The 13,526-nt window shown below is 52.8% G+C and overlaps 1 protein-coding gene across 1 annotated transcript in view; it reads right to left on the reverse strand.

Annotated features, from left to right (window-relative positions):
* Nucleotides 1–13,526, reverse strand: part of Slit1 (slit guidance ligand 1) — a 158,502-nt gene that overhangs the window by 43,252 nt on the left and 101,724 nt on the right. The window contains exons 6-14 of the mRNA XM_042263590.2: nt 13,455–13,526; nt 12,966–13,037; nt 12,404–12,567; nt 10,944–11,091; nt 10,451–10,522; nt 9,931–10,002; nt 8,039–8,110; nt 7,055–7,198; nt 31–194 (exon numbers count right to left, since the gene is read on the reverse strand). Coding sequence (XP_042119524.2) covers nt 31–194; nt 7,055–7,198; nt 8,039–8,110; nt 9,931–10,002; nt 10,451–10,522; nt 10,944–11,091; nt 12,404–12,567; nt 12,966–13,037; nt 13,455–13,526 — 980 coding nt within the window. The remainder of the gene's footprint in view (nt 1–30; nt 195–7,054; nt 7,199–8,038; nt 8,111–9,930; nt 10,003–10,450; nt 10,523–10,943; nt 11,092–12,403; nt 12,568–12,965; nt 13,038–13,454) is intronic.

Genomic DNA, 13,526 nt, shown 5'->3' on the forward strand with positions numbered 1-13,526 from the left:
GCCCACTGGAGATACACAGGTGGCCCTTACCTGAGCATCGGAACTTCTTGCTTTTGATCTGCCCAATGCGCTTGTTGGCGAGGCGCCGGGGGCTGGCACAGCGGGCCCCGCTTGTCTCAATGGGGTTGGTACGTAAGAAGTCTGCCAGCCACTTGAGGTTACAGTCACAGATAAAAGGGTTCTGGGCCAGATGCCTGTCCAAAGGGACAAATGGGTTATCAGAGACCAGGGCTGCTGACCTATGTGCAGAGAAGGCTTTGTAACCATGTGGGGCTGAACCAGTGCTTGTGGCCTCCAGCAGGCCAGAGCTAGCCATGGGAGAAATGTGGCGCAGGGAATTATCAGTGTGCATCCCTCTGGCAGCCCATCGCAGAGGAAGGCGCGTTAGCAGAGAACTGCAGCCTCCTGCAGGACCTGCCTCGCTCCCTTCCACGCCTCTCTGTGCCCTCTTTCAAGCCTCTCTTCCCTCCTCTGACTTGGATATCTCAGAGCATGAGTGAGGAGAGACAGGATGGAGAGACTGACCGACCAACCGGCTCCTTCCAGATGAGGAAGCTGAGGTGACAAAATGCCAAGCCAGACATGGCCTCTGGGCCTCCCCACAGCCACGGTCTGGGTTTCTTTCTCTCCTGCAGCCTCGGGCAGCCCAATGCCTACAGCCGCCATCCTGCAGAGCAGTGGGGCCGGGGTGGGGAGGCCGGGTCTGTCTGCATGGCAGCTGCACCTGGAACCACTATTTCCAGCCCAAGCAACAGTAGTGCCTTTCTTTGACAGGTTTCTAGCAGTTTCTCACCCCAGGAACGATCAGCGAACAGCCAGGTAGCTACTGTAGAGACTCATTCCGTTCCCGGCCGCCTGCCTGTGTCACCAGCAGGTGAGGACATAAAGGTGTGGGGAGCAGCTAACAGAGGTGGTTGCTACCATTCATACCACCCCAGCAAGCCAGCCGCCAGTCCCTTTTCTAAAGATTTGTGTTTAAGTATACATATGTGTATGTCTGTGGGTATGGGCACATGAGTGCAGGTGCCTGAGGAGGTCAGAGATGGTGGTGAGTTGCCTGGTGTGGGGTGATGGAGACTGAACTCCAGTCCTCTGTGAGAACAGCAGCACTTTTAACCACAGAGTCGCCGCTTCAGCCCAGACCCACCACTCGTGAACCACACCATCACCAGGCCTTCAGACCTATGTCTGGGCACCATCCACTGGGCATGTCTGCAGAGGCCCGTCAGAATGAAAAAAGCCAGGGAAGAGCATCCCCTGCCCCTGTCCCAGCTGCCACCCTTGAGCCGGAACTTGTATACACAGTATGGAACTAGGGGTGGAGGGCCATGGGGTCAGGCCAGGACCACGTCTCCACCTGAGCATCATCATCCAAGCTATATTGCTTACTAGCCCAGCCCTCTCAAAACCTAAGTGTGACCCTGGCCCAGGGTCTGTGCCCGGCTCAGTCTACACTTTGGATGTCCTTTCTCCCACCCATCCCCTCCCATGTCCAGTCTTTTGGCCCTGGCTTGAGATACTGACCGAGGTCTACATTGGCCCAGCTTTTTCTCTCTTGCCTTTTTTAGTCCTGGATCTTCTCATCTCCGGGTCCCTCCCCCTGCCTCTGCATCCCACTCAGTAGACAATGTGATATTGACCTGCCAGGCAGACTGGATCACTTGAAACATGGCAGGATTTGGGGTCTGCTACGGGGCCTCCCAGCTTCCCTTCATCCCCATTGCACTCTAGTGCCATGCCTCTGCTGGACTGATGTCCCTGTTCACGACCTAGGAAGACACTCCTTTCCAGTCAATGTGCCAGGTCAGGTGGTACAGCAGAGTGAGAGGTTTTTGAGTGTAAAACAACCTAGAAAACTTGAACTGCCCACGGGGACAAGTGGTTTCGCTACAAACCTAAGTTTTGACATAGATTTGTGTGTATGGGTGTGTGCTGTGCTGGAGAGTGAGTCTGGGGCTTCATGCAAAGCTAGGTAAGTACTCTACCACTGAGCGACATCCCAGCCTCAAACGGATGTCCTTAACAATTTCTAGGGGCAGGCAGCTGGAAAGAACAGGACATTCTCCAGTATTAAAGGCATACGTGGGCACATGGGCCGCTCTGGCTATACACTGACTGCAGCAGACACTCTGACAGTGGAAAGACAGACAGCTCTGAGTTTCTTCATGTGTAAAGAATGCAGGGGGACGTCTCTGGGGACGGAGGCTCTCATCTACAACATTTACCACTAAGGAAATTTGGGTTTTAAAGCCACAACCAAACACCAGTTCATACCCACAGCATGGTTACAATCAGACAATGTCAAAGGACAGACAATACAGATGCCAGGGAGGGTGTAAGGACTCCGGAGAGCACGTGACACTGTGGAAGAGGGGGTGTGCCGGGCTACAGCCGCTGTGAGGCGCCCTGGCAGCTCAGCTTCTTGACCAACAGTAAACCCACTCTGTGACCCGGTGACTGAGAGAAATGAGAACACTGATGTATGGGGAGCTGTAAGCCAGCATGGGCAGCAGCATTGTTCACTGCGGCTTCAACTTCTGGAAAGTGCTGCTGGGAAAGAACCCAAATGTCTTTCAATCGGGTGAGGTGAACATGGCATGACTACTTGGATACCCTGGAACAGTATTCGTCGATGATAAAAGACACTCCTCTGTCTACTTTCTTGCGAGTCAAATCAAGGATGAAATACACAAGATGTAAAACCCCCAAAACATTATGCTATGTGAAAAAAGTCAGTTATGAAAAGTGGCCTCCTGTATGAAATGACCAGAAAAGGCAGTCTCCAGATCAGAGCACAGCCTCGTCGCTGCCTGGGGCTGGGCTGGATGGGTACAAGGGATCAGGAGCCAGGTGGAACCTTCCAACACTGGACTGTGAACAGCTTTGTGGGTTTACTGAGCTACTGAGGTGCTCACTTAGACACTCCATGCATGCAAGTTACACTTCAATGTGGGGTTGTTAGTCTGAATTTTGAGTCAACGTCTCTATTTGTCGCTCAAGCTGACTTTGAACTCTTGGTCTCCAGTTCAACCTCATGAACAGCAGGGGCAATAGGCATGCAGTGTTTTGTTTGATGTCATATGGGCGGGGAGCAAGACTGCAGCAAAAACAGTACCATAGCTCCGCAGCTCATGGACCTTGGTGCTGTGAGTGGATCCAGCAACCACAGGGTGGTGAATTTCCGCCCACACTCAGCCAAGGTGTTGGACTGGTCCACAGCTGTAGGCAGAGGAAATGGACTGTAGCTCGGGTTTTCTCGTCTTTTGCTCTTGCTCCAAATCATAATTCTGTGTTAATATGAGCAGGTGTTTGTGGCAGGTCTGGCTTTGCTTCACAGCCTTACCGAGTCTGTTCTACAGAAATACAATTGAGGAAATAGCTATTTTTAAATGATGGGACCTGCTATTGTTCAACCTTGTGGGGGTCTCAGAACTTCCTCCATCTCAATGCCCTTATGAATAAAAATACAGCTGACAGGCCCTGCTTCCACGGGGTCACTGTTATTGAGCAAGATAATGCATACAAAGAACCTGAGTCCCTCCATCCCATCCCCCACCCCAAGGCTTCCTGTGCACCCATCTAAGTCATTGAATCCCCTTAGCCTGCTTCTGCCAGAGACTCTGCCAGCTACCGAAAACAACCATCTTATCCATCTCTTCCCGTAACCTCTAATTCCACATGCTTGGGGAGGTCCCCCATGGATGGCTTATTCCTCTCACTGCCTGGAAGTAAATTAATTAGCAGGAGCCAGGCTGCAGGTGTATGTATGAGTTTGTCCTTGTAGCTGACATCAACTGCCGCGCAGAGTCCCCAGGGAGTGGGTGTCATAGCTTTAACTCCACCTGTTCAGACTCACACAGATGTTGTCTGATGCTGAGCAGCACCAGCAGGGACCACCCCGACTGACCACAGAAGCCAGGGGAGGATATCAACAGTCAGTCAGTGCCCATTATGCACAAGCTCCCTGGCCCGCGCCAACACATCCAGACAGACCCCAGTGCGTAGGAGGAAGGGGACGGAGGGCCTGAGTTTAAGCAGGCAGCAGGTGAACGTCTCTGTGTGGGGAACTTAGTACCCCAGCCATGGCCTAAGGACTCTTGATTAATGGCTGACCACAGCAGCAGCAGAGGCTGGAGAAGACTGGGTTCCAGCATCGCCCCTGCAGGATCCTGATTCATCAACGGGTACTGAGGCTGTATTTAGTGGCTCTTCTCCCTGCTCTGACCAAGTACCAGACATCTCCCCCCCTCCCATGGGTCTAAGAAAAGACAACGTCCACACTGGTGGGACCATATGGCAGTGGAAAGATCCAGAGAGAGTCGGGGTCACCTGAAGTAAAGAAGCAAGGAGATGAAGGTCAGCCACATCCAGGATGGGGTTTCCCATCTCAGCTAAACCTTTCTGGAAACACCTTCATCGATGAATCTAAAGGTGTGTTTCTATGGTGATTCTAAATCCAGCCAGGTGGACGGTGAAGTTAACCACCACAGAGGTCAATGGTTGTTTCATTAAAAAAAAAAAAAAAAAAAAAAAAAGGCAATCAGACAGACATCTAATGCTTCCACAATCCTCTGGCAAGAAGCAATCTGTCAGTCAGCCAATCAAACCCGAACCCGACCAAACTCCTAGATCCAGTGTTCAGTCTAGAACAGCTGTTCTTAACTTGTAGGTCACGACTCCTTTGGGGAGGTCAATCCAACCCTTTCACAGGAATCGTATATCAGATATCCTGCATATCAGATATTTATATCGCGATTCATAGCAGTAGCAAAATTACAGTTATGAAGTAGCAACGAAATACTTTTCTGGTTGGGGGTCAGCACAGCATGAGGGACTGTATTAAAGGGTCACAGCGTTAGGAAGGTTGAGAGCCGCTGGTCTAGAAGGACATAGAGAGGCCAGGGGAATTTGTGACACAGTCCCAGGAGATGCCGTTTTCCAGCGTGTGACAGAGCAAATGCTGGCGTGTCACCAGTGAATGACAGGGAACGAAGGCAGGGGAGGACACCTTGTTTGCAGGGGAAGTGACCCCAGGTGTGTGTGCCCAAGTATTAGTCCCCACTTTTTTTGCAGGGAGGTAAAAACTTCAGGAGGAATGTCAGCTACAAGAAAGTCACTGGGGATATCTCCTGAGGGTATCTGTTTAGTTTAAAACTTAACTTATTTATTTGGAGGAGTACATACATCATAACATGTTTGTGGGGGGCCAAGGACAACTTGTAGGAGTCAGTTCTCTCCTACCACGTGGGTCCCAGGGATTGAACTCAAGACATCAGTTTTGGTGGCAAGTGCTTTTACCTGCTGAACCATTTCACTAGCATCATAGGGCATTCTCTCTCTTGTTGTGGGAAATTTGATCGCACTGTGACACCCTGAGACTGTGTTAATAAAGTCAACCTTGAATCAGGGGCGGAGCCAGTGACCAGCTGACCAGAATTAGCCATAGAGAAGCCAGGAATATGGACGGAGAAGCCGCACAGGAAGGAGTGGGGCGGGACTTAGAGATTTCACAGTCTCTTCGATCTGGGAAGTGTGGAGAGGTCAACTGGTGGCTCCTCTGCCGCTTCTTTGATCTATCAGGTTTTCACCCCAATATCTGACTCCCGAGTCTATTAGTAACAGAACACATCTCTCTCTCTCTCTCTCTCTCTCTCTCTCTCTCTCTCTCTCTCTCTCTCTCTCTATCTCTATCTCTATCTCTATCTCTGTATCTCTCTCTCTCCCTCTCCTCTTCCCTCTCCTTCCTGCTCCTCCTCTCCTTCCTCCTCCTCTTCCTCTTTCTCCACCCTGAAGAAGCTCCTCTGCCAGATGCTCCCATCTCTATAAAGTTCTGCCCAAGGCCCAAGTGACCATGGCCTGAACAGTGACCCCTCTGAAACAAAATGAGTTGTTCTGAGCCTCTGAGCCAAAATCAGCCTTTCCTCCTTGGTTGCTTCTGTGAGGCCTCTGCCACATCAAGGAGAAAAGAAATGGATGCACATCTGGAGATGAAGAATGACCTAAGAAACACATCGGTCCTGTTGCATAGGTCACATCAAATCCTGATTCCAACAGAGAATGAGAAATTGTCTAACACACACGAGACAGACAGAACTTCAAACACTGACTGAATGTTTGATGATATGAAAGAATGTTATTAAGTTTTTAGACACATTAACAGTCTTGCATGCTTTGTTCCCTTTGTGGTTCTGAAGTTAGAACCCAGGCCCCATGCATGTGAGGCGAGTGCTCTGACCCTGAACTATACCCCCCAGTCCTCGTAGCTACATTAAGAATTTTTGTCTTTCAGAGATTCCGAGGCCAGGAAGAGAGGTCAGATGATGGCTGGCATTTGCTTCCAAACAGTTTGGGTGGTGTGATAAAGGGGAAGTGGAGACAAGAAAGACTGGGTTGGAGCTAAAAGTGGTGATGAGCTGCTTGGGACTTCACTGTCCTGCTTCTGCTATGCTATGTAAGTCTCCACAGCAAGGGGGCACAGCTCTCCACAGCGAGGGAGCAAAACCAATGACTAGTTCGATGCTCTCTGCTTTCTCTGTTTTCCTTCTGACCCAGTACCACCACTCTCCAGATGCACTATTACTTAATGAACTACCAGGGAAAGAAGAACGTCTTGCTGATTAAACAATGTGCCATCCCTGAGAACACAGAGCTGTCAACGTGGAAACACACTTTAGAATCCACAGACGCCGTTATCGTTGCCATTAGTAAACTCCAGCTGGCACTGAGACGGCATTTCCGTGAGCTTATCATTATGTAAAGATCTGTTAATCTCCTAACAACTGTATGAGGATGCCCTCATTTTATGGATAGATAAAAGGAAGGCCCAGAGAAGCTAATTAACTTGTCCCAGAGTCACCCAGCCAATAAGATTCCTCACTGGGATGTGACCCAGGATCATCTGTCTATCCAGAGTCTGTAGATGTCTTTCCTCAGTGGGAAGCCACCTCAGGGTGCACAGTAGCCCAGGGGCGGCAGCTACTCAGACTCCAAGGTTGTAAGCCCCGCCCCACCCCACCCCTGTGCTGGGGGAGAAAGAGGAAGAGAGGGTGCTCACAGTGTCTGGATGGCCCGCAGGGAGGTGAAGGTCCCCTTGGCAAGACTCTGGATCTTGTTGTCGTACAGGGAGAGCAGAGAGAGGTTCTGCAGGTCTTGGAAGGCGTCGGGCCGGATGCAGTTGATCTTGTTGGCATTCAAAAGCCTGCAGGCAGAGACAGCTGGGAGGTAAAAGCGTGGCAAGGCCTGAGCTCTCACACGTCCTGCACCATCCTGGCCCCGGACACTGGCGACCTCAGGCCACTCCACACTGCTTTCTCCTTCCCTGTCTGCATGCTAACTCTCCAAGTTGGCTGCAGGAAAGCACAGAGGCAGCGGGGTTCCTCCTTCCCACAATCCTGTGGGGTCCCCATGCATGCACAGGGGTGTTTTGATATAGTGTCATCCAGGTCTAGATTCCTGGCCTGAATTCCCTTGATCCCAGGAGGCAGAGCTGACCTGGGGACCCCTGCAAGAGACAGCCCTGTCTCCAAGAGCCCAGGAACACAGGTCACATCTCATGAGCCTCTGGATCCTGATATTAACAATCAGCACTGAGCCCACCTCGCTTCCACATCTGGTCTCAGAGCCTCACTGGGCCAGAACGTCTGTATGTCCTGTCTCAGGTGAGTCTTGTACCCTAAGTGTGGTATGAACTGAAGTTCCCAGAAAAAGCCACGGTGTTAAAGACTCTACAAGGCTGTGTGCCTGCTAGAACTTGATGACTGAGAAGAGTTGGAATAGTCAAAACCCAGAGACAAATTCTCTTGGATGTTCCCTGAAGAGCCGTTCCCTTCCCATCTCAGAACCTGACCTGGCACCCTCAGGCACTGTAAGGTCCGATGTTTGGGCGATATTAAGAGACCCGTAGCTCCTACCAAGCCCAAAGCTAAGACTATCACCAGACATCATCTGCAACCTATCTCAGAGAGCAGAGAGCTGGGGTTTGTGCCTCTGGGAAGCCAGAGGGATGTGTACCCAAGGACATCCCAGAACCACTCCTTACAGCAGCTGGAGGGTGTACAGGCCTCCAAACACACCGCGGGGCAGGTCTGTGATCTTGTTGCCATAGAGGACCCTGGAGAAAAGCAGCAGAGAGGGGGGGTCAGAGGGCAGCTTTACCAAGCCTCAGCAGGGCTCTGCAGGCCCATGGGCCTTTCACAGGCAGCCTCTCCACCAGGATGTTGACTGTAGCAGCTTGCCAGCAGGTAGCAGTAATGAGCCTTCAAGAGGTCTGTCTCCAGGAGGCAGGAAGACGCCCGCCCCACCAGAGACAGATTACAGCAGCTGGGATGTAATGCTGTTGCTGTGTTTACCCCTCTGCCCACTCCCACCCCCTTCCAGAGAAATCCGCAGAAGTGCCCTTCCAAGGAACCTCACAAAAAAGTCATTCAGTCTCAGATCCAAAGGAGAGACGGTCTCCGGGCAGAAAGGATGAACATATTTTCAGAGAGACGCAGGGAAAAAATAGCCCGGCAGACAGCACGTGTGGTAGGTGGTGGGATTGCAGGGGTGTATTTTTACACTTTGATATTTGCAAAGTTTTCCACACTGAGCATGAATGAACCTTATGTATAACAGGGATCGGGGAGCAGAGCATTAAGAAAAGAAACACGCAGACGGGAAAGTACTCAGGCAGACAGTGATAGATACACTGCAGGGGCTGGAGGGACGGGGAGCGCGCATTTTGTTCCCAGGGTGGTGATCAGTCAGAGTGAAAAGCCTGCACGTTGTCTCTTCAAATATAGCTTGGAGATTCTTCCCAGAGGAGGGCATGGCAGTGGTAAAGGCCCCGTGGTGAGGACCACACAGGGCACAGAGAAGGTGACTGGAATGGGGGAGAGCGACAAGCAGACTCGGGACTTGGTCAGATGTCTGCCTCTGCTGGGAGCTGCAGGGCGAAGATGGAGTAGAGGAAGGAACTGGGCAGAAAGACAAGGCCGGGGCCGGCTACGGCAGACACAGACAACAGGGCTCCTGTGTTTGATCCCAGCATACAATTTCTTATGGAGCAGGGGAGTGCCTTTGACCCCAGGAGTGACAGGACTCCACTGAAAAGGGTTATTATCACCTCTAAACTGTATTGGTCCAATGTAAGGTAACTATATTCATGTCTCAGAGGAACCAACCAACCAACCAACCAACCAACAACAACAACAACAACAACAACAACAACAAAAAAAAAAAAAAAAAAAAAAAAAAAAAAAAAAACCCTCTGCAGGCCAGGCCACACACAGTCTGATCATCTCAGCCATGATCAGACTCATGTTCAGGCTGTCACATACAACTGTGTGGGCTGTGCACTACACAGCTGTATGGGTTGTGCACTGCACAGCTGTGTGGACTGTATACTGAACAGCTGTATGGGCTGTGATCAGCACAGCTGTGTAGGCTGTGTACTGCACAGCTGGATGGGCTGTGTACTGAATAGCTGTATGGGCTGTGCACTGAACAGCTGGATAGGCTGTATACTGAATAGCTGTGTGGGCTGTGTACTGAATATCTGTATGGGCTGTGATTGGCACAGCTGTGTGGGCTGTGATTGGCACAGCTGTATGGGCTGTGATTGGCACAGCTGTGTGGGCTGTGATTGGCACAGCTGTATGGGCTGTGATTGGCACAGCTGTGTGGGCTGTGCACTGCACGGCTTCATGGGCACCGTGCACAGTTGGCCTTATCATCCTGAACTCTACTCCAAAAGAAGGCATGCATAGAAGCATCGAGCTGACTGTCTCCTTTCTTCCCTGGCAGTGAGATGTCCATCCATTCTGCTGGCCGGGCCGCTAGGCCATGCAGTCACGTGTTAGTGCTGCCCTGTGGCCGAGAGCATCGGAGGACTCTGAGCCACGAGGAGCTTGGCCAGCTGCAAGGCCCAGAAGACCTCAGTGCTCTACTCACAGGGAATTCAAGGAGCGGAGGCCCTGGAAGGCATCGGGCGCGATCTCAGCAATCTGGTTGTTGCTCAGGTCTCTGAAAGGGAGCAGGAAGAAGGTGGCTGCATCCTGAGGCCGCAGGCCTGGTCTCTTCCACCTCCCAACCACACGGGGCACAGGGCTTCTTTGCAAATAGAAGGGGCAGCTGCCCACCCAGGCAAACACCCACAGGCCGCTCTTTTTCTGTCCCTCCCGCTCAGGAAAAGACATTCTGTCTGCGCCCAGTGGCCTTCTCACTACCCTAATGGCTTCTGGCTGGAATAATAAGGTGACAAGCAGCTGCAGGCATGAGCCAGACTTGGACTCAGTGCCCCCATCCAGGTCTCACAGCCACCCTGCCACCCCACATCCCAGACATAGCCCTGACGCAGGAAGGGGCTGGGGTGGGCGTGGCTGAGTCAAGGTCTGTCCCTAGGCTGTAAAACAGGACTGGCCCAGACTCTTCCTCCTGCCTGCTGGAGATTGCTGGGAAAGGCTTCACTCACATCCGGCGCAGCTTTCTGTAAGGAGAGAAGGCTCCTGGCGGGATGGATTTGATACCATTCAGCTCCAGGCGGCTGCAGGGAGAGGGTTGGTGTGAGAAGGCTGAGGGTCATCCTTAGTAACAAACTGTTGGGCCCTGCTGCCCCTTCACCTGTGGGGCCAAAATCTGGCAAGTAGACGGGTATCAACTGTGATGTGAGCCCCAGAATCCTGGCCTTCTGTGGCTGAATGGGCCCCAAGGTGGTGCTATACTAAGAAGCCTGCACTGGCAGCCCCATCCAACTGGGCTGGGTGTGGACCTTAAAGGGATACCCTCTCCCAGTGTTTGGGCACTTCCCAGCCTTGTACAGAGTGCGCAGCTGAGTCAAGAGACAATTTTCTCCATTTGCCATTGAATAACCCGGGGAAGCCCAGAGTGGCATCTGCCCCAGCTCTTCACTGGTGGACAGAACTTGACCGAACAGCGGAAGCTGCATCCTAGAGCCCTGCACTCACATCTCCGTCATGGTCTCGGGCAGGTTGGCAGGGATGGCAGTGAGGCCTTTGCCACGGCAATCCACAATGCCACTGCTGCAGGTGCACATGGCTGGGCAGGACCCGGAAGAGAGGGTGCAGGTGGGTACTCGCGTGGCCTCCCCCTGGCCTGCAGAGACAGTGGGTGTGACGTCAGAGAATCCTACACAGCTGCCGCCTCTCCAGATCTGCAGCTGGGCGAGGACAGGGACAGCCTGTGGAGGGGGCTCAGTCGCAGGAGCTCCCCAAGGGTGCAAGAATAAGAGTACACACTGATGTGCTCGGGGGCACCTGGCACCCTCTGAACTCAGGCTGAACAGAGCAGATTGCTCTCAATGGTGATTCCCATGCTAGCAAATTCTATCCTAGAATTCTGAAACTCCAAACCTCTCAGCCTCCTGAGCCAGGACCCCCATATCCACAGGAGCTGGGGTCACTGAGCGGCTCTGTGCCCATACCATGTTTAGTACAGTCCATGCAGTTGTATATGAACCCTCCTGCAGCACTGGGGAGGAACATTTTATCTTCGCCTGTGCCCATGACACTCAATGACTACGTGTCAGAGGCAGGGTCAAGCCCACTGTGTGCTTTCAGAGTTCACACTTTTAAATACTGTGGTATAACTTACATGAGGCTCGGCATTTTAAATGCACGGCTGGTTGAAACAGTACCCAGACAGGGTGCATTTCTATCCCCAAGAAGTTCCCTCTGGCCCCTCCCTTCCTTAAAGCTATTGCTCTTCTGAGATGCAGCACCAAAGATCTGTGGCTCTTGTTTGTGAATGTCACTTAAGTGCAATCACAAGGGAGGGTCTCTTCCATTTATAAAACCCCTGAGAGTCACTTTGTTGAGTACTTAAGTACTTATTAAGCCCTTTTAATTGCTGAGTAGTATTCCACTTTACTATGAAAACATCATTAGTAAATCTACCCTCGAGCATGTTTTTATGTGCAACAAATGCATAGAGCCCAGGAAGCAGCAGAGTCCTGGTGTTCCCTCCCAGGAGCCAAGGAGAGCGATCTATTAATGTGGCTGTGGTGAAGCCACAGGAGAGAGAGGGGGAACTGAGGGGGAAGGAGGGAGGTGAGGAAAGAGAGGTGACCGCATAAGGAAAAGGAGAAGGTATGGAGACTGGGAGAGAAGCAGGCAGAGTAGAGGGACAAAGGCTTAAGGGTAAGTGGGGGAAGGAGAGGAGTCAGGAAAGAAAACATACAGACCAAAAGAGATGGGTGAGAGCGGAGGGAGGGGAAAAGACCGGCGGCGACACGGACCAGAGCTGATGGGCAGAGAGAGGAGGTGACAGAGGGCAGGAGGTGGAGATGTGATGAGTGGTTGCAGGTGCTCATCACAAGCAAGGGATGGGGCAGAAGGAAGCAGCCGTGGGGCAGGTGGTGGGAGCAGGTGAAGGCCGCGCGCACGGCACCCACGCGCACGGCACCCACCTGAGCAGCTGAACTCGCTCTTCTGCACCTCTGCCACGTTGAGGCCCCGAAGGCTGGCGGGCCCGGAGCACTGGGTGAAGAGCCCGATGGTGGGCCTCTGCCTCAGCCACTGCGAGAGCCAGGCCAGGTGACAGTCACAGAACAGGTGGTTGGAGTGCAGTCGGCTGCAGGAGGACAGCAGCTCACAGCAACAGAACTCCACCAGATCGGTCCGCAGCCGCCGCCGCCGCCTCCCTTCCCCCGGCAGGAGGCCTTGGGTCCTTCACTCGGGCCCAACCTAGGACTGCTCCCTGCTGCAAAGAACTCTTCCTGGCTCCCTTCTCTCCCCGCCTGCTCTATGGCCTGGCTTCATCTCTCAGAGCTCACATGGTCCCTGGCCCAGATCACCCACCTCAACTTCAAGGACAAAACCAAGTCATTTGTTGTCTAAAGAAAAACCAAGCACAGGAGGTATTGGGTGCCTTTCAAGTGCCGACCCCAGCCAACCCCTGGCTGGCCCCTGGGCTGTGGAGGGCAGCCCCACCCACACCCACACCCTCTTCCCACTGCCCAGGTGACTCACAAGGTCCGAAGCTTGGGCATGTGGTTGAAACTGGACACGGGGATGGTGGTGATGTTGTTGTTGTTCAGTGTCCTAAAAGGGACAGACAGATCATTTAGCACCTGCCCAGCAAGGACTTACAGGAGACAGGACCCATCTGCTCACATAGAGGCCCTCAGGGAAGGTGTGACCTTTTACCCAGAGGGGGACCAGCCCTGCTCTGGGTGTGAAGGTGGAGGGGACAGCCCAGAGCTAGGCAGGTGACTGCACCCTTGCCACACCACGGACTCTAAGTCTGGGAGGACAGGGGACAGAACTGAAAAGGGTCACAGAAGAAAGGGCAGCTTATACACAGAGCGGGGAAGAGCCGCATCTCAGCCTCCATAGTGGGAAACGGCCAAACACCCCTGTCTGGGGGGACTTTGGGCGGTAGATCTACACCGCAGCTAAGGTGTGACCCTGACCCCCTGCATCGGCTCCCCAGCCACGGCCTGCCCCGGGTTTACTTACAGAACCTCTAGTCCCCGCAGGGCACGGAAGGCCCCTTCCTCGATACAGCTGATCTGGTTCTTGTCCAGCTGT

This window comes from Peromyscus maniculatus, chromosome 1 (assembly GCF_049852395.1).
Source record: "Peromyscus maniculatus bairdii isolate BWxNUB_F1_BW_parent chromosome 1, HU_Pman_BW_mat_3.1, whole genome shotgun sequence".
NCBI classification, from domain to species: Eukaryota; Metazoa; Chordata; class Mammalia; order Rodentia; family Cricetidae; genus Peromyscus; species Peromyscus maniculatus.